The 21,572-nt window shown below is 41.3% G+C and overlaps 3 protein-coding genes across 4 annotated transcripts; 2 read left to right on the forward strand and 1 right to left on the reverse strand.

Moving 5' to 3' along the window:
• Positions 1-1,150: 1,150 nt before the first annotated feature.
• On the reverse strand, positions 1,151-5,525 carry LOC311044855 (uncharacterized protein). 2 transcript variants are annotated; one of them, XR_014600745.1, is made up of 4 exons: positions 5,254-5,525; positions 3,344-3,757; positions 1,573-3,201; positions 1,152-1,438 (listed from the first exon to the last, which is right to left on the reverse strand). XR_014600745.1 is itself a non-coding variant. In XM_084056670.1 (3 exons), the coding sequence occupies exons 1-3, from the start codon at positions 5,510-5,512 to the stop codon at positions 2,867-2,869; spliced, it is 1,008 nt and encodes a 335-aa protein (XP_083912796.1). In that variant the 5' UTR covers positions 5,513-5,525; the 3' UTR covers positions 1,151-2,866. The 2 variants fall into 2 exon arrangements, 1 of the variants encoding a protein (XP_083912796.1); XM_084056670.1 differs by having other exon boundaries at positions 1,151-3,201.
• A 244-nt stretch (positions 5,526-5,769) lies between these two features.
• Positions 5,770-13,060, forward strand: gfod2 (glucose-fructose oxidoreductase domain containing 2). Its single transcript, XM_084059760.1, has 3 exons — positions 5,770-5,889; positions 7,872-8,225; positions 9,457-13,060. Exons 2-3 carry the CDS (start codon positions 7,973-7,975, stop codon positions 10,368-10,370), a joined length of 1,167 nt encoding a protein of 388 aa, XP_083915886.1. The 5' UTR covers positions 5,770-5,889; positions 7,872-7,972; the 3' UTR covers positions 10,371-13,060.
• Positions 13,061-14,676: 1,616 nt separating this feature from the next.
• On the forward strand, positions 14,677-17,722 carry thap11 (THAP domain containing 11). Its single transcript, XM_084067521.1, has one exon. The coding sequence runs from the start codon at positions 14,936-14,938 to the stop codon at positions 15,797-15,799; it is 864 nt and encodes a 287-aa protein (XP_083923647.1). The 5' UTR covers positions 14,677-14,935; the 3' UTR covers positions 15,800-17,722.
• Positions 17,723-21,572: the final 3,850 nt, after the last annotated feature.

Raw genomic sequence — 21,572 nt, forward strand, 5'->3', positions numbered from 1 at the left:
CTGACAGGAAACGGGGAGATGGGGGGGGGGGGGGGGGGGGGGGTGACATGCAGCAAAGATCGTCTGGATCGAGAGTCGAACCCGCAACGCCAGGCTGGATTACCAGCCTATGTGGTATGCGCCTGCACCACTAGGCCAGTGGGCGCCCCAATATACCTGGTTTTAACCTATGTCATTCCCATGTGTCTTTCTTGCATCTTAGTCGTACCCACAGATACACAAGTCATATGCAACCATGCCAGCAGATGGCTTTGCATAAAGGCTAAGTGCCAACAGCTCCTCCATACCAAACAGAAGGTCAAAGTTTACTCTCTGTGCAATCTGGGAACCCCCCCCCCCCCTAAATGTCATTGCAGTGTGTACATGTCTGCATCACTGCTGGGGACTTCCTGTAGCCAGTTGAAGAGGATCCAGTGCCTCCACCTCCTGTGCAAGGGGATGAACATGTCAGGTCAGCAATACATGTAGAGACAGGCAAGAGGGTGTCAGCCCAAAACCTCCCCCTACAAGGTCATTCATCTTTCATTTTGTAAAGTGAATACATTTACTTTTAGATTTTGGTTTCAGGCAGTAATTCTATAAGTTCAAAGGCGATACCTTTTTGTTTACACATTAATAAATCAAAAACTTGCCTTTTCTTTCACACAGTATGTCATAATCTATTACAGTGGATCTTTCTGTGCAGCAGTTAGATAGGAAGTTGTCTGGTTAAGGACTGCTCTGACAGGAGGGCTAGGTTTTTGTTTGTGGATTGAAGCAATGTGTTGCTCAATGCTATTACATTAATTCAGTAACTGAATAGCTTTGAATACGACTTCTTTCAATTAACACAACAGCACACCATACGCAAAAAGTCCAAAGAATTGTTCATGTTGCTCATAAGATAGCCTTGCTTCCTCCTTCTCAGCCTGCTTCTTCAGTAAAGTCCCCACCCCTTTGGTCAGTGGCTGGGAGCAGTTGGAGGGCATGGACTCCTCCTAGCGATCTGTGCCAGGCAGGAGACACAAACATCCATAGGATGAGGCTTCAGCAGCAGTCTGACAAAAAGTAACAGTAAAAGAGAAGACGTCGGCAGTCTCTGCACATAGCTCTGAAAAACGTTTACCATGCAATAATCAGGTACACATGTTGACACTTCAAAACATATTTTAATGCTATTTAGCAAGTTATGGCATCACATGGAAAATGCTGAATAAGCAATGGTAACTTACATTGTATGTGTCCCTATTCAGTCATGTTGATCGTTATGATGTATGGTTGTTTTCATGAACACCCAAATGTTATGTTGCCACCGCAAGGAACGGTGCGACAGCATTGCCTTCTTTCCTTTCATAAAGTATGGTCAATTGTAGCTCTGGTCCATAGTGTTAGGAATTAAGGAGAACTCCTAATGATATGGACCAGAGCTAGGTCAATTGTACCCATCCATGATTGTACCCTATATGCTATGTATTTGCCACTGTTGTCCTGCACTTTCTTTTTGCCATGAGAAAATAATTGTGTTGTAACTGTTTGTTTTTTACTGTTGTTGAGACCGAAGACAAATGTCCACACGTGGACAATAAATGAAACTAACTAACTACCCTGCTCGAGTAGTCCACTAGCCCTTGTCATCAATAGCCTGGCATTGCCAGACTGATGATGTGGATTCACTCACACATTCCTCCACGGTATCAGTCTGGACTTCGGCCCATAGGCAGAGAGTATGAGAAATCAGAAAATGACCAGGCCAATCAGGGGCTGCTTTTCACTGTTGCACGGACAGCCATTGAAACGCAGTCACTGATTGGCCCGGTCATTTTTCATACTCTCTGCCTATAGACCAATTATTTGTTTACTAACATTGAGACTGGACGCACAGGTGATTGTTTCACGCAATCAATTCCCAACCTGTTGTTTTGAGGTGCGCTGGTTTCAGCACACCCCAACCCCCTCTTGTGTGTTGGCTAGTGAGGCGCGTCCTAGCGAGACCTGACAGAATGGGTTTCATTGTGCGCATACTGGTTTTTATCAGTGTGACGTTGTCTGTTAAGGGGTCTATTGAGACACATGGGACTACACATTTCACGCCCACTATAACTACTACGAATGACTACTGAGGCTGTAGCGTTTTTTTTGTGTTCTAAGTGTCATACCTGCCTTCTCAATATACAACCCACATTATACTATAATATACTCCATCAGTGTGTCAAAAGTTCTAGCATCTGAAATCTAAAGTTTAAGTGGTCGCATTGTATACGCATTGACTTAAGGTTTTCAATACCAAATGCATGGATTCTTGGAAAAAAATCCCTCAGTTACAGTAAGAACCTTCCCATGACACCAGTAATATTTATTTTCCATTGACAAACTGTCCTGGTACACCATTTGAGAGCTGAGATCAAGTCTGTAAAATAAAACATCTTGAATCAAGACGAGTACAAGTGCCTCTGATGTATAAATGCACTAATACAAAACAGGAATGACTGCCTAATCAATACTATGTACCACGACAGCGTCAACACCATTGTGTGGCATAGGCTTTTTTGGAACCAGTTGTTCAGCTTGCAAGTATAAGTCAAAGTCTGTGTTACTTTATGTATGGCCCCTATACCGTGTACAGACTTAATGTTCATCACCACAGGCATTGATGCCATCAATTCAAGTACAATCCTATATCCACAAATTGCTTACCAAAGACATTTTAGTAGGAGAAAGCCAGTTCAACATTTTCACATTTTGAGTCAATAGTTTCTAAACAAATGAAAAAATCCATCATTAAACAAAATTGTTGAGTCCTGTTGTGAATAAAAATGTTTAAGGACCAGTGCCATAGCAAACTTTGTGCCAATAGTCCCTTATACAGAATATATATATATTTTCACTGTCAGTCTTCTAGCTGGCATGTACATGCTTCTTTATTCTGCTCTAGTTGCCCCCATTTTAGCTGTAGTTCTTCCTTCTCTTTTTGCAGTTCTTCCCTCTGTCTATCCAGGGCTATGGACTCCTTCTCCTGCGCTTTCCTCAGGGATTCAATTCTCTCCCTCTCTGCGGTTAATTCCCTGGCATTTGCGTCACGCAGCATTTCAAGTAACTCTCTCTGGTGCTCCAGAGCCCGTGCCTCCTGCTTCTGAGCATTCCTCACAGCTTCTATCAGCTCCCGCACTCTCTCCAGTTCACTGATGTCTTCTTCTCTGCGTTCTCTTGATACATCGAACACATCTGTAAGGAGGGGGAGTAAGAAGAAAAGAAGTATTGATTAACTGTGGATCAGGGACTGCACTCTTGTTATCAATTTGATGATGCATTTGAAATCTATACTAGATCCATCCACTTTCCTTGTGTTTGATGATTAATTTCATACCTGTGCGTTTTTCTTTCACCACACTGGTCGATGACTTATTTTGAACAGGGTTCTGTACCATTTTAGAGGACTGTTCGTTAATTATGCCACCGAGGCCAGCAAAGGCCCCAGGGTGTTTCTTTGACAGATGCCGTTTTAGGTTGCTTGTGCTGTTGTAGTGTTTGATCTCCTCCATGCAAAGCAGGCAAAGTGAACATGTCGGATTCTCCATTCGTTTGTAGTGCTTCCAAACCGAGCTCCGTCTGCGAGTGTGTAATGACGGGCCATCAGCTGTAGCTTTACTTGCTTCTGTTTTCATTGAAAATCCATCTTGGAACTTGGCAGCTTCCAAGATGCCATTGATGGCACAAGTAATATCAGCGTCGTCCACTGCTGTGATGGGCCCGGTCTCATCGTCATCCATCTCCACCTCCACTGAACACAAAAACAATGACAATGTTAAATGTATTTTATGCCTTTTTGGTACATTTTACTGTGGAGAAGAGTTCTGGCTAAGTTGAAGACTTCAAGGCTGCTGAAATGTGTGCCACCTACCTATCACCAGGAGGAAATTATACTAGTATGCAATACAGAGGTTTACAGGCCGGGAGACAGACTTTATATATATGCTTGTATTGTTTCTTTTGCAAAATCTGGCAACACCCCCTCAAAGTTTCTTCTGGCTTGGGCTAGGGCCGGCCATGGGCCACTTTGATAAGATCTTTTTATCTCTCTTGGACCCCATTAATCTAGTAAAAATTGTACGGTAATCTATTCATCTGTTCCAGAATTTCTTTACTGTAGACCAGTGTTTATCAACCCTGGCAAAGGGCCCAATTTTGGGCCGCGAGTACTGCTGAGGTGTGCCGCGACGTTTGAAGAAAGTGTGAACCCAGCCCCTTGAGAACAATAGCGGTGATTGTCCGTCAATCGATACGGCCATTCAGTGTAGCGACCATCACCCATAGGAATGCAAATATGTTGTCCTACCTGGTACTGTATAAAAGGGGCACAGGGTACATGCTTTGGCACTCAGTATTATTACTACAAGATGATGAGAGCTCCACCAGCAAGGAAGAGATGCACCCAGGGCCAGCCGCTAAATTCTAGGTGTGCCCTGGGATATTTTGGCTATGCCAGGTGTGCCTTGGCACCAAAAAGGTTGATAAACACTGCTGTAGACAACGGTGGAACTCTGATCAAAATAGCCATTCCTGTACGTTGTCTAGTTGTAGAACTGTATTTATTAGTGCATGTAACAATGGTGAAGATTAACAACTAGCATTCATTTAGCTTGGGACCCCCTGGAACCACCTCAAGGACCCCAGGTTGAGAACCACTGCTCTACATTTAGAGATCAAATTAAAAGCTTCAGAGCTATATTAGTAGTTGATATCCAATTTGTAAATAAATTAGACAGAAAAAGTAATGTGTGTGTCAAGCAACAGCACCACTAGCCGTGGTCCAGAGCTGACCGTTAGTGATATTGACCAGATGTGTAGAGGGCGCAGTGGAGTAAATAAAATAATTTCCGTATGGCGGACATATCTTATTTTCTGCCCAAAAGTGTATTATACAAAGAAGGTGGGGTGCTGAGAGGCATCCCATCGTGGAGAATAGACTTTCAACAACACAAAAACCCTTTGTTTCGGAGTTGCGAAATAGTTGTGTTTATTTTTTACTAAAGACGGAGACCGCGCATGTCGGTGGAATTTGCGGTCTATGAGTGCCTGTGCCTGGCAGGACGTTATTTAGAGAGAACTCACTAACGCTCTGGACCAAGGCTACAGCAGCACGTCGCACTGTATTCACTCAGTCTAGACATAAGACTATTTTGTTTACATTGGAATTAATCTTTTGCATTGAAACAAAACAGTGTTATTACTAACAAAACTAAAACCATAGAAGCGTTAAAGACCATTAATACCAACCAGAGCCGAAGTTGTTGCCACTGTTCATCTTAACGTGGATTTGTTGTTGATCGTTGTTCTCGGTCATTTCAGATCCATGACTCTTTCCGTCGTCAGCAGCAGCTATCTCAGCGGGGTGTTTCACGCGCAGATGCCTCATCATGTTGGTTGTAGTAGGGCCATTATGAACCACACACACCGTGCACAGAAGACATTGTACCGTTCTGTCGTCTAGCATCTTAAAATACGTCCAGACCAAACTCCTTTTGCGCGGCGCCATCTTTAACGACCAGAGTTCATTTCACTCGCTGGTGTTTTGCTTTCAGAGGAAGCGGAAGTGAGAGTCGCTCTCTGGTGGTGGGAGAGTAAACCTCTTATTTCAGGCGAACGGTCTTCCTACCGTTCGCATCCGCTAAGGCTCAAGAGCGGATACGGAAACGATGCTTGCAGACACGTGCGTTTGCTTATTAACGGATACAGTAGGCGGGCTCTAGACAGGACACGAGCACTAAGCAGTAAATAGAATCTGTCTTTTTTACACAGGTGCTGTGACGCGAGGTTAGCATCCTACTGGCGTTACCAACGTTACGTTCCACTGGGCAGCGCCCGGCTGACTGACCACCTACCGACGTCGTGGATGTTGGGCTGCGAAAATAGGTAACTTCACGCTATTATGTGTCGGTTTACGGTCTGTTACCTCAACTTAAGCTAGACGACGTTTGGTGATGTTCTTAATATGTTACATAATAGGTAACGGGGAGGAGATGCATTCGCTTGTTGTTGCCTATCAAATTGACGTTAGCATCGCTAGCTAACGTTAGTTAACGTTGAAATAACGTTCTCTAAAATTAACGTTGAAGTAATTTACCATTTTTCTCATGGTTTCACATGGTCTTAATTAACTAATATTTGATAGACTATAAAGCACGGGCAATATTTGTTCATATGTCTCTGGTAGCAGCTGCCAGCTAACGTTTGTATTAGCTAACGAGAACTATTATTCTTCCTGATTACAGAAGTGACTTTAAATAGATGACCGGTGGAAATACATTGCAGCCAGGTGTAACGAAACACACCAACATAAACCATGTTTTTATATTTTATATAAGTCAGATTTGTGTGAACCGTTCCTTCCCAGGCCCATAGATTCTGTTACCAGAATCAGAAGGCTAATCTGAAATGTACTTGTTTGCAGTGGTGGAAAAAGTACTCCGTTGTTTTACTTGTGCAAGTATCAATACTGCAATGTAGAAATACTCTGTTAAAGTCCAGTAATTAAAATGTGCTTGAGTAAAAGTGCAAAAGTATTGGTATCAAAATACCAGTACTCGGCAGAATGTCCCATTTCACAAGTTTTCAAATGTATGAAAATCTTTTGAAAATAGCAGATCTACAAGCTCGGCTATTTTCAAATGGCCGAAATGTATATAGGGCTGAAGTGGGTAGTGTATGTTTTGTAATAATAATAATATTGATAATAATAATAATAATAATAATAATAATCTACAAAGTAACCAGTAACTAAAGTTTTAAAATAATTGTAGTTGAGTAAAAGTGTAATATTTGCTTCTGAGATGTAGTGGAGTAGAAGTAAAAGTACTGAAAATTGGAAGTACTCCAGTAAAGTAGAAGTACCTAAACATTGTACTTAAGCACAGTACTTGAGTAAATGTACAGTAACTAAGTACGTTTGTCCTATTCGACAGTCCATGTGTGTCCGTGTACTTCCGTCAGTATTTCTGCATGCATTTATATCTTGGGTTGCCATAGCTTTAGAATGTATGATTTTTCATAATTCATATGTTGCATGTATTAGAAATGTATGGACTATCTGTCATTCTAGGGCTAGGCTATTGTCACTGGAAAACGAGCTTAAGCAAATTTATTTTATTATATCCTATACTTGGCAAGTTGGCAATGAAGGCTGAAACTTTCCACCACCTGACACATTCACAATGACATGCCAAATCTATCCACAGTAGCTCACATTGGGACATTTTGGGAGTACCCTGCTGATATTCTTAGATGTTTGCTGATATGCTTGAAAATGGTCAGAAATTTGATAGAATAACTCAGAAATATGGTAGGGTTAAATGCCCAGACCTTTTGCTGGAGTGTCAACACAAACACTTAAAATAGCTGCTAACCACAGCTCAGGCAATAATAGCCTGTTTCCTGTTCTCTATTACTTTCCCCATTTACAGTTAGCGTTTGCAGCAGCATTTTTAACATAGGTTTTGAAATACAATACTATCTAAATTGTAATATTTATCAGTCAATTGGTAAGATTACTTGACTTGACACACCATAAGTAGCAGTCACACGCCCAAAGGTGCTCATCTGCTGTACATAAGTTAAACGAGTAGTAATGCATGTAATTAGGTGAAAACATTTCAAAACACATGCATGTTTTATATCAGCCAGTGAGTGGCAGAACACACTTGAAGAGCGCAGAGCAGCCAGAGATGTTGTTGAGTTGTGTTGGGCGGGGAACCTTTTTGGGAATGGCATGCTAAATATGTTGTAGGACAATGTCTCAGTAGCCTTTCACAGATGTCTGATAAGAAGACAAACGGGTATAGGCCGCTCTAGGACTTGTTCCTCCGCTTTGTTCGTCACGCCATTGTTTACTTTTGCAGGTAAAATCCTTGACAGAGACTGAGGCCTTGGGGAGATAGGTGAATCTGTGGCTGAAAGGATGGCTATGGTTCACATGTGAAGTAGAGTGATTGCCGCTGCCATGTTGCCAGGAGTTGGTGTGTTTGGCACAGGGAGCACAGCCCGGGTGTTGGTGCCATTGTTGCAGGCAGAAGGTTTTGAAGTTCACGCACTCTGGGGGAGGAGTGAAGAGGAAGCTTGCTGTCTGGCAAAAGAGCTTGGAATTCCCTTTCACACCAGTCGATCAGATGATGTTCTGCTGCACCAAGACGTTGACCTTGTCTGCATCTACATTCCACCACCAATGACACGGCAGATTGCTGTCAAAGCATTAGGTAAATGTTTTTGTATCATGGCATGTATCGGCCCAGACTTAGCATGAATCTTGCAAATAAATGTCAACTAGATATAAAGTATCCTTAGAAAACAAATTCAGCCATTTTACTATTTATGTAGATATTAAGAATTATGTGTAGCAGTTAGCAAATGTAGATCCTTATCAAGCTCATGTAAAAACAGACTATATGGTTTGTACGTGATTGATTCTTTATTAGGTAAAGGGGTGTAATGGTTCATAAAGATAACGTTTTTTTACTGTACCTTGGTATTTGATTTACACTTCAATACATGGGGGTTGGGGAATTCTATTGCCCACCCAAAGTTAGTTTTTGAATGTAGCATAATAAATAGCATAATCATTTTTAAGTTTTACCAGATCATTTGAAAGTAGCAAGGTGGACAATTTATCTTCCCCAGCCCATAGCCACTACTTCAGCCCCCAGCTATTTTTGTTCAGTTATTGTCTTAATATAATAAGGAACTATTCTGAAAAGCTTGTTTGCTACAACAAGTAGATACCCTACTTTGCCATGTTTACTTTGTATTATATTCCCCTCTCTCTTTCTTGGCTGACACTTAGTGTCCATTTTAGAAACAAAACAAACAAAAAACATTCTTCAGTTGTTAGCAACATTTGCTCAGCATGCCGCAATGTTAGATATTGTTAGCCCTGTGAGGCTAACTTATCTAGTGGAATTCCTGAGAGTTGACCTCAGTTTCCTGTTTTATTTCCAACTTCCTGAGTTTGTCTCCACAGAGACTTGCCCATTTTTAACAACAGCAGCTTCCAGATAGAGCTTGTCTTTCCATTTATAAAAGCTGTGTTAGTCTTTTTTCAGGAAGCATAATGAGCTCTGAGCAGCAATCAAATACTTATTTAACTGATTCAGAAACTCTGTATAATGATAGTCAAAATGCATATTTACCACCAGATTCACATGGCAGCCTGATTGGGTGTTTTTTTCCCCACCCTGAGTTTCATACTACTTCATATAAGAGCGAAAGGACTACCATGTGATGTGAATATGGTCAAATAGAAGTGGACAAGCTGCTTAATCTTTTATTAATGGAAGAGAATAATGAACTCAATAAGATAGTCAGAGGACTGCATATCTGTCAATGCCCATGCTCTCTGTGAATGCCACTTTTTCCCCTCATTGGCACCGTAGAATATTTCTATATTTTGCTTCTGTATTTTTTAAGCCTTCTTTCACCATCTCTTTACAGGCATAGGTAAGAATGTTGTCTGTGAGAAAGCTGCGACTGCTGTGGATTCTTTCAAGATGGTGACTGCTGCCCGGTACTATCCCCAACTGCTTAGCATTATGGGTAACACCTTGCGCTTCCTTCCAGCTTTCATTGCAATGCGGCGGTTGCTGGAAGAGGGATATGTGGGTGAAGTGCAGGTGTGTGACGTCAGAGTATATGGCCCCAGTCTCCTTGACCAATCATATGGTTGGACTTGTGAAGAGCTTATGGGAGGAGGTGGGTTGCACACGGTTGGCTCAGCCATCATTGACCTTTTAAGTCATCTGATTGGGGCACGAGCCCAGCGTGTCCATGGCCTATTGCGGACTTTTGTACAACAAAACCGGTCAATCCATGGGATACGCCGCGTCACCAGTGATGATTTCTGTTTCTTCCAAATGTTAATGGGCGGAACCGGGTCTGTGTCTGGGACTGGCTCAGGTGGCGTGTGTTGCACTGTGACTCTAAACTTCAACATGCCAGGGTCATTTGTGCATGAAGTGATGGTGGTTGGATCCATGGGGAGATTGGTTGCCAGAGGGACAGAACTATATGGACAACGCAATGGCTGTAATGGTGAAGAGCTGTTGTTGGGGGACAGTGGGTGGGTTGGACCGGAGGTCCAAGAGATGCCCTTGCCTCACCTTCGGGGGCTTGGCTCCATGGTAACGGCACTGAGACATTCTTTTCAGGCACATGAGGAGCGCAGGTCCTGGGCACGTGGGCCAGTTGCCATAGCACCAACATTTGAGGATGGGCTATATGTGCAGACAGTTGTGGAGGCAGTTAAACGGTCAAGCCGTAGTGGAGAATGGGAATGTGTTGAGATTATGACTCAAGAACCGGATCCTAACCAAAACTTGTGTGAAGCTCTGCAAAGAAACAAGAATTAAATAAACTCATACACCCAGTAAAGCTTTAGGCCTAGTAGCTAAAGTACTACTTATCTCTTGATAGTTAACCTTATCTACTGATTTAATTTATTTTCTTATTCATATGACCCCAGATTGTTTATGTATTTTCTTTCAAATTCTTTCATATTTTCAACAAGAAGCTACTCCAACTAAATTCTGTTTATTAATGTCATTGCAACTTTGTTGAATATTTTTCTCAAACTAAGGTGAATAAAAAATGCTGTTATTTGCAACTTCTATATGTTATAGATTATTTAAAAATAAGTCATATTACACAAACAACAGCTATTTCACAAACATAACTCTGTAAACAGAAAAGGACAAATTTGGACTATCTCAGTAACTTTGAAAGACTGGGGGTGTCTGACTTCCGTATTAGGTTTGCCTCCTAAAACGGTGGAGACATGTCAACTTTCAGTGAGGTGCCACACCTATGCAACATAACGAAAAGCAACATTGGATGGATATCTGAATACGGCACTTCCATATTTGTTATTTGTTTTCATTTTTTGTAGTTTTAGCTGTCTGCAACAATATTCTTTCTTCCATATTAGTTGACAAAAGTTGGAGTTGTGCTGGATTACTCCATTAAAGAGATTAAAGAAATTAAAGAAACTTTTTATTTATTCATCTCATCCCTTTAAATAAGAATAATATTAGATTTGTTTATGACACATTTATGGCACACACAGATGCCTTAAAATGCAGCACATACATCTATTTAATAATAATCTTAATGATATATCATACTGAACACCCACCACATTCACCATTGTTTTTTCTTCACTACATGGACAGTCATATTTTATACCTGGAAGCAACTCCCCCATGTCGACAATTTGACCAAAATCTTCATGATTGACTGAGACGAGCAGTTGATAGTGAAGTTAAACCGACTTTCAGTGGTTGGACCACTTAAAACACTTAGACCTAATGGCTAATGTACATTACACTAAAAGGCAAAATACGAAATTAATTTCATTCATATGTTAAAATATTAGTCTTAAAATCTTTGATTCAGATGAATGTAGCTGGAGAGATCCAGGTCTTTTATTTTTGAATAATCTATTCAAATAGTTGTTTTTTAGAAAGAAAGAAAAAATGCAAGAGGTGCTATTAACATGTTATCTTGAATTTATATATATTTGCATGAAGATTGAGGCCAATTTGGATAAGTTTTGAATTTATATAAATAAACCTTTTCTTTTTTGGGGGAATTAGAACATGGTCAGTACTAGAAGGTAGAGTAAACATCATGTGACATTAATTCCACTGAATCGTATAAACTACCCTGGGGTCATTTAAAATAGAAAAAGCTATGTAAGGAATGAACTAGTAGGCAGGGAAAATGGCTTGAGGTATAGTCTTTTATTTTTTAAAGGCCCAAGTATTATTCCATACGCTGACAAAAACATAGATTCTGATAGAACTGTTGACATCTATACTCATATTGATTTACAGCTTTTCATATGAAGTGTTGAAATTGTAAGATTTGTTTACACATGTTAATAAACATTGGAGTAAGCTGATATGTTTTACAATAATTTGAATAGAATATTAGATGGTTAATGAACAAGCTTAACTCACCCCTATGAGTCTGTCCTCTGGAATCTATTACTGATATGTTCCAATCCCCATAACTCTCAGGCACACTTCCCCTCCTCACACAAGGTGAGACCTGCTCTTGAACTTAACCCTTTGATTAAGCAGAACCACTGGATTTGATGTACAGTATATGTGAGAGTAAGTCTGGATGTATGCATCCTTGAGGGACTCAGCAATGAGACTAGGAAGTGTTATTAAACAATTTCACTGTGTCTCACAGATCTGCTGAATACATGAAATGAATATTGACCGTTGCAAGCCATGGCCCTACGTACTTTAGTTCTTGGGGGATGACAGATGTACTGTACAAAGCAAAATATCTATTGAACTACACAAAATTCTCAGTGCTCTTGTCAACTCTGAGGATTTTACTGAGTAATATCATACAGCACTGGTAGGATTAGATTTATCTGTCCTCCTAGATCTATGAAAATGCCTTGGAAAGTAGATACAGAGGGTCACTTAGGACTGATGGTTTGTTGCACTTTGACAGAAGCAGCCAGATAAGGATACATGCTACAATGTTACACACTTACCTCACACTATCCCAATAGTGCTTTACAGAAAGGTGAGTCAGGTTTACATTTAAGTGTCTTTATGATGCACATGCCTGCAGAATGTTTGATATTTTAGCTACTACTTTATCTACATCCCGACCAAGTTATCAGAGTCCGATTCTTGGTAGCTTTTTTTTTTTTTGCACTGATAAAATACCACATATTTAATAATGTGCAGTGTAATATTACTGTTTGAACCAGCCAGCTTACTGCAAACGAATAGAACATTTGTCTGCTTCTGAAAGATTTATTGTATTTATTATTTTGTTTTGTTTTTATTAATGTGGGTGAAATGTCCCACTGTTCTATTCAGCGATTGTGTCTATTTCAGCCTGTGAAAATTTCTGTTTAAGCTGTAATATTTATCTTGTTTAGTTTTAGCATTGTTTTAACTGATATCACTTTGTGAGCATTACTTGTGATCCATTTAAGTTGAGGAAGTACGGAAACCATGCTGTTCATTTAACTGTCAGATATTTCTTTGACAAATAAATACTGTTGTACTAATTTTGTTGCCTCTTTTATCAAGAACTGCTTTTTGTTGGTTCCCCGCTTATCAAACTACTTCGATTTTCTTTCTATGCACTGACAGTAGAGGAATTGAAAATAAAGACCACACACACAAGTAAACAGTTTATTAATCTGCTGAACTCTTAAATAATTCTTTAACAACCATTTCACTTCAGGTAAAGGGAGCTGGTTCAATAACCTGTGTTTTATAAGCACAATGAGACTCGGATAAAACACAAGCTGCAGGCTGTGGTAGATTTGTTTTTAAGGAGCAGGTGTCCTGGTACCATCACATGTAAAGAACTACATAACATGCATTCCATACATACAAATAGACTGATATCTATGTGATAAATCGGGTCTGTTGCTATAAAGTGATGTTTTCCTAAACTATTGCGTTAGAGAGTGGAGGGGTCCTTGAAAGTAAAAAGTTTGAGAACCACTGAGCTATAGCCAAATGGACCAAACAAGTTTACAGAGTAGTACAATAAAGTGGTTCTCAACCTTTTCAGGCTGCAACCCCCCAAAATAATCATATTTGAACTGGGGACCCCCCACCCTGACAAGTACTTGGAAAGTTGGAATTGAGTTGAGGTTTATCGGTTCCACAGATAAATATGGTGAAAATAGCAGATAGGCTATTTTTTCTTTTTAATGTCTGTTATATTATTTGACAATTTGGCCAATGTTTCACCAGTTTTTATAGTATAGTTTGTTGATGACTTTTGATGCAGTAATGGTCTTTTTAATTATAATTTTTCAGATATTGAAAGTCCTTAAATTGTCACTTTACTGTCATCTGCCCCCCCCCCCCCCCCCCCCCCCCTGGGGTCCCGACCATAGAGCTAGGTCCCGACCCACAGGTTGATAACCACTGCGTAAGCGACTTTGGGCTTATTTTTCTTGTAAAAATTGGTAGTTGCGGTTTTGTGGGCTGGTTTCTTCTAACGCGTACTTGCTTATTTAGGCTTGCTTCAATTTTTTTGTAATTCTTTTTTAAACCAGTGGTTCTAAAATATTTTCATTAATCTTTTGTGCCAGGGAGCATTTGTGTTGTTAGAACGTTTAACAAATATTCAAAATATTCCACATTTTATTTCAAAAGTTTTTGAAAATAGCAGATCTACAAGCTCACAACGCGTCACGTTGGCCTAATTGCTTCTTTTGGGTTTGTTTTCCTAGACCTGGTTGCTTATTTCTCTCACATAATATGGCAACTCTGCACTGTTTCCTCTCAATCCCCCACCATATGGAATTATGTGAACTAATGTGAGTTATATCTTTAACCACAAATGTTAAGACTTTACCTGTTTACAGTTTATTTTCTTTGAGGCATTACATTGTAATGCACTGTGACTATTATTTACCTTGTTTATTGACTAGATGTCATGCTTACTCTGCTTATATTGCGACCTCGCAAGTGATTCGCTCTGAATAAAAGCATCTGCTAAATGCGTTCGCATGGAACTAGCATTATTTCAGGATATGACCAACAGGTGGCGGTAGCTTTCTCAAGAAAAACACATTAAGCAGACAGCCAGGATTATGGGAGATGTAGTTCAAATTCGAGGCCATGGAGCTTAGAGAATAACTAGACAAATCAGGATCAAACCAAAGTAAAATAAAAACATACAATAACCCCAAATAACAGTAACTGGTATTCAGTGAGTAAAAAAACTGGGTCAATCGCCTCGTTAAACAGAGCAGCTATTTTAGTGAAATATAAACAGGAAGTCGTAAGCATTGTGGGACGTGTAGTTCCGCTTGTAGGCCGCTGAGCTTGATAACAACGCGGAGAAGAACGAAACATAAATAAAATAACAAAAACTTGGCCAAAAATAAGAGCCCGATAGGTTCCACACCGACGCAATCATGCCCGGATTCACGTGCTGTGTTCCTGGCTGCTACAACAACTCGCATCGGGACCGGGAGCTGCGCTTCTACACATTTCCTAAGGATAGCACCCAGAGGGAGATCTGGCTGAAGAACATCTCCCGGGCCGGGGTCAGCGGCTGCTTCAGCACCTTCCAGCCCACCACGGGACACAGGGTCTGCAGCGTGCATTTCGTCGGTGGGAGAAAAACGTATAACATTCGGGTACCGACCCTGTTCCCGCTGCGGGGAGTGAACGAACGGAAGAGTCGGAGGGGTCGGGGCAGGGGCAAGAAGGTGTCCGCGCCGGGTCCAGTTCCCACCGGTGGGATCATCATCACTAACGTCGTGTCCGCGGCTACCGTGGAAGCCGCAGTGGACGCTGCCGCCGCCGCCGCCGCCGAGGGAAACAACAACACCACGGGCACCGCCGAGATCGTCGTGCAAATAGACCAGAACGGAGAGTATGTAGGCGCCACTCAGAGCCCGCCCGCCCCTTCGTCGGGTTCCCCGGCCAGGACCCGTTACTCCGCTGCGGTCTCCAGCTCCACTGACACGGTGGTCGTGGAAAGCAGCGAACCACCGACAGCAGCAGACCTGGAGTACCTCATCAGCAACCCACTGGAGCACTCGTACTCGCTGACCACCGGTACCACTTCGGCCGAGCTGCTGCGAAAGCTCAATGAACAGAGGGACATCATCGCGCTGATGGAGGTGAAGATGAAGGAGATGAAAGCCACCATCCGGCAGCTTCGCGTGACCGAGGCCAAATTGCAAGAGGAGCTGCGGGAGAGGGACCGTCTGCTGTCCGGGGCGGCGGGGCCTTTCACAGCCGTTAATCTTAACGTTAGGAAAAACATCTGACAAAGGGAATTAGCCGATGATGATAGACTCAGACTGGATAATAATGTGTCACCACGGAATCTGAAGACTGCAGAGCTAGTCCTATTTTCTATACAACTATGAGCGGCGACAATTTATTTTCAATAGCAGAGATGGCAACTTCTTTTCGTCTACTAGGCCTAATGTAACATGTTTTCTGGCTAGTTATAGCAGATAGTAATAACTCACAACACAGGCCTGTTTTTCCTCTATGTGATTGATGTGCCTGTATACAGTCAAATATTTTTAGCAACCAGAAGGTGAATGACTGCACCTGAACCCTGTCCTTGAGTGCTTGATGCAATGAAAGTTACAATAATTTCTGATATTGTAACTTGGCTTGACATGGCTAGGCCCCACATGTGATGAATGATTGTTCCAAACACATCGACTATTAACTTGAAGTAAAATTGTTTTTGAAATATAGCTGATTCATCCTGAATTATTTATTTATCTCATGTAATATACATAGGCCTATTCTTGATTATATCAGTGTTTCTCAACCTTTTGAATTTCAAGGACCACCAGTTTGATATGCATTAGGCCATGGACCCCCATTTGATACTTCTTTCTTTTCTCTGAGATTTTCATTTAACACGGAGTGTACACATGGAACCAAATCGTGTAAATGTTGGTTCCAATTGTACACTTTCAGAGTTCTAGACCCATAAGGGTCCATCCTCAATGGGTCAGGAGACCCCTGGTGGCCCCCTGACCAGTGGAATAGATGAATTCTTATTCCATTAACAAATATTGATAGGCTGTAGATGAGAGGAACCTGATTATAGTCACAATCAGGCCTAAGATTAGCCATAACGTGGAACAACAGTTTAATCGGGAGCTTTTCTATGTTCCCGGGTTCCAGGTTTCCTGGGTTCTATGTTCCCCGCTTACAATAACCCTGACGTAAGCAGGGAACATAGAACCCAGGTAACATAGAATCCAGGGAACATAGGGATGACCCAGTTTAATTAATGGTTATTGTTTGAGATGCAATTATTGATTATGTACTCTTAAGATATCCATTTGGGTTTATGATACCAAGTATGTTGTTGAAATGTACAGTTTATCAAAGGAAAAAAAAAACAGTTGCAATTTTGTCCAAGAATGGCGCCCAAGAAATAGCATGAGGTCCCTGCCATTTGGGTGGATATTGTCACAGAGTGTCATTAAAGGGGAATGGAACTGCTTTGTTTTCCAGTTTACAGGTTTACAGTTTTACAGAAAGGTAAAAACATGTCAGGCATCAGATAGAATGTGTGTGCAGCAAAGAAGCTGCAGTTAATCAAATTAATAATGGGTGTGTTGGATTTCTGTATGCCAATGTGCAAGCATTGACAATACTGTTGACTACTGCCTATGCTTGGCACTCGCATGGCTCTGGGCAAACCTAAATCCATTATACATTTTATTAGCCTCAGCTGCTGCTACTAGCTTGCCATGTGTGTAACCTTCTGCAGTTTTAAACTTGTACAGGAAAACAAACTACAAATTCAACCTAAGATTTCATGCCTGTTTAAGTACTACTTGGTGAAGAAGATAAATGCCTTCAATTCCAGGATACCTCAAATAATTCAATATGATGAAAATTAGTGTTTTAGTCCACCATAGATAACCAACCATAATATAGAACATTTCCCCCCTCAGTGATGAGTCCCAATTCATAATGGGAATAATGTTTGGCACTTCCAATTATTCCGTGACACATTTATATTTGTACTGAGGGTTCACAGTAAAATCCCTTAAGGGAGAGAGTTAACTTAAAGGGATATTTCACTTTCAAACATGTTTGGGATAATTTTAACGTCTACTCAGGCTTTTGTGAGTATACCACAGACAGTTTTTAAGTTGCTTGATTCAGTATTTAGATATTTGATATTTGTGTTATCAGACACGCCCCCTTCCTTTTCAAACCCATTGTAACTTCAAACTCAATTTTAATCATGATAGATTCATTGAAAACACCCATCCTTGGTTCTGGTGACTGATATTGTCCTTCTAATGCATGAGGGAGCTGTGTTTTTTCAATTACTTTTTCATTTATCCTTTATATATTTTTAGGGAAAATGAAAAAAAGTTATTATGAAAAAAGTTATAGAAAAACATGGCCCCCTCATGTATTAGAAGGACGGTATGAGTCACCAGAACCAATGACGGGTTTTCGATGAATGGTTAAAATGGAGTTTGAATAGGAAGGGAGCGTGTCTGATAAAATGAATATCAAATATCTAAATACTGAATCAAGCAACTTAAAAACAGTCTGGGGTACTCATAAAAGTATGAGTAGAAGTTGAGGACATAATAAACATGATGTTGGAGTGTGTTTTGTGTTTTTTCTGTGTTTTGATATTTTGAATATGATTTCGGCGTCTGTGACGTCATAGTACAGAATGTCAGTTCTTCCTGGACTACATTGGACTAAACCCCATGTTTCCTGTAGTTCCAGTCCGACAGGCCTCTCCAGCTGAAGGTCAATCACCTTGTTAGAACTGCTCTAAGTTGTCAAGTTACCTTGTCTACCGGCACCTCCACAGTGAAGGGCACCATGACGTGGACTAGCCTTTGGGTCGTTTCAGACGGGGAGCGGCTGACACGGCTATGTAATTCATTTTCAATGAGAGGCGGGCGATTATTTGGGACGCGCAGAGAAGTTGAAGGGCGGTGAGGCGAGCGGGCGCGCTCCCGTGAAATATTCGCGCTAGTGCTCGTTTGTGCGCACGGCAACAGCTGGATTGCGGTTGCGGTCAGCTTTTTTTTCAGGAGGACAAAACAACAATGATCGTGGCGCGATCCCTGCACTCCCCGTCTGTAACCACCCTTTCCCACCGGATCGTAGTAACTTGGTGACACCCCCTTCTGTGACGCACGCGGAACTGCCTCTCACATGAGCGGACCGCATTAAATAACTCCCAAACCCCTGTGGCGTGCAATGTTAAGCGTTAGACTTCCAATCTTAGTGTCTCGGGATTGAATCCCTCTCCCGATGCTGCTTATTTACCTTATCTTGGGATTAAGTTTTAGACATAGTTTTTGTCGCCCCCAACGAGGTGGACTACTCGGCCCACTTGGTGAGAACAGACTACGCTCGAAGTTTGCTAGAGCCGACTCAGCGCCGTTCGAGTTATGTACCGATAGGGACAGAATCGTAAATTATTGCCCCCCTCCAGGCAGTGGAAGCGCCGAGCACTATTTTCCACCACGGAGGAAAGCCGGGCAGTGCTACCGGCATGACTAGGGCCGAAGCAGTTCCGCGTGTGTCACAGAAGTGGGTGTCGCCAAGTTTGTATGATCCGGTGGGAAAGCGGAGGTCACCACCATGACACTCCCACAATAACTTTAGAATATATGTAAGCAGGATCTAACAGCATTAATATTTGCAGACAATGCAAATGTCTATTTACCTAATACAGGTAAAAAAAATGCATAAAGAACTAAAGAAATTCACAACAAAAGCCAAACTAACAACAACAAAAAAAACTCCAGTCACACCACTCTCTTCCCTGACAACTTGGTACAGTCTGAGTAGGTATTTGTCTTAACAAGGTGATTATTGACAGTCTGACTTGAGCAGTCTGTCCAAGAAGAACTGACATTCTGTACTATGATGTCACTGTCGCCGAAATCATGTTCAAAATATCAAAACACAGAACAAATACAAAACACACTCCAACATCGTTTATTATGTCCTCGATTTCATTAAAATGGGGGTTGGGTGCAAAATCAGCAAAGTTGCCCTTTAACTATGATTGATAGTGTAAAAATGTTTACACTTTCAGAAGAAAATGAAATTACTGTGTAGGCTAGGGATATGTTAGGGTTAGTCTCAATGTCCATTTTAAACTTTTTTTTCTCACTATCCTTTTTATACCGTTTCCCCATGAAGCGGTTAGAGACAAAATGTCTTATACCAACCATACATTTTTCATTCATAAAAAACAAGTGGCACTGGGATAAAGGCTTTAAGAGAGAAACCTCACAACATGTACAAACGTATCCAGTGGTCCCTTATGGGTCCATATGGTTACATTTATACACTCCGAGTTAAATTAACACTGAGGATTTTTACTGTTGACTATATTTTCATGCCTAGGTTGAACATCTAACAATTAAGTTTAGGAATAATGTATTTTATAAAACACATAAATAGGGCTGGATAGATGAATGAGATGGAGAGCAATGAGGGAGGATCCTGACTGATCCTAATCTCGTGGATTTATGTTTTACTCCCAACAGAGTTGCATAATGCCTTAATCCAGTGCTGTCAATCAAACTACGTTCCTTTCCCATTCCCAATACTATCCCTTCACAGTAACATATCTGGAGCGTTCCGTTAAACACTCTGCTAACATACTCAACAGTTCATTTTCTCACCCCCTTTGAGAATATTTATGTAGTATGAATGAGTATAGGCTACAAAACAGCTGTAGAGCATGGTCCTACAACAGTTGACCATGGTCCCAAAATCATCAAATGAAAGAAACAATATTTTTCAACCAAATTGTATGTATGTGTTTTGCATGTATTATAATATTCCATGAACTAACATGGCATCAATTATTTGATGTATTTATTCATTCATTCCATCCAAGAATGCAAGAACCTAGACATATGCTTTTTCTGCTGCAGTGTTTACTCTGATCCATATAGTTGTAGATCAGGCTAAAATCTATATGGCCATCCATCTTAACATCTGTGAACAAACTCATAGATTTCAGATTGCAGCACATTTTTAGCTTTTTTTTTGCTGGAGTATTGTAAACAGAGACAGTCCTACAGCATCCTACAGCGTGCATGCGTGCGTGCGTGCGTGTGTGTATATATGTATCCTGTGTGTATATACTGTATGTAGCAGAGTGGCTCACACTCAGAGCCTCTGCCTGAAGACCAAAAGCCTAATATCTCCCCCAGCCTAGGAAGGAGAGAGAGAGAGAGAGAGAGAGAGAGAGAGAGAGAGAGAGAGAGAGAGAGAGAGAGAGAGAGAGAGAGAGAGAGAGAGAGAGAGAGAGAGAGAGAGAGAGAGAGAGAGAGAGAGAGAGAGAGAGAGAGAGAGAGAGAGAGAGAGAGACAGACAGACAGACAGACAGACAGACAGACAGACAGACAGACAGACAGACAGACAGACAGACAGACAGACAGACAGACAGACAGACAGACAGACAGACAGACAGACAGACAGACAGACAGACAGACAGACAGACAGACAGACAGACAGACAGACAGACAGACAGACAGACAGACAGACAGACAGACAGACAGACAGACACGCCAGGTAGTATAGGTTCACAGGCAGATTACTCTGTAGTTAATGGTTGTTCTAAGCTTCAGCTTAACAATGAGTTATCATTCCTCCTGTGTCAGTGTACAGATGTGAAACAGTACTTATACTAATGCAGGCAGTGTGAGCCATGTGGGGAGGGGGCATAGAACAGGATTTGGATGGAGAAGAGGAGGAGGGACAGCATATCAATAGCTCACAGGTTGGGCTTATTTGGCAGAGGGGAACACGATAGAAGGTTGGCAGAAGGTGTGGCCTGGCGTGTGTCCTGGGCTCAATCTTTCTCTTCCTCCATCCACATTCCCATCACATCACATGTGATCATTTTGTTTCCTAATCATCCTCTCTCACTCATTCTGTCCCTGATTCACATAGGCGTATAATTTAATGGTAACTAAATATAACGCCTCACATAGCCATGCATCTCTGTGTATGGGGGCTGCTATTCCCAAAAGGTTTTATGTCTAGGTCCTACTCCCA

This window comes from Gymnoscopelus microlampas (assembly GCF_963454915.1).
Source record: "Gymnoscopelus microlampas genome assembly, chromosome: 1".
Lineage (NCBI taxonomy): Eukaryota > Metazoa > Chordata > Actinopteri > Myctophiformes > Myctophidae > Gymnoscopelus > Gymnoscopelus microlampas.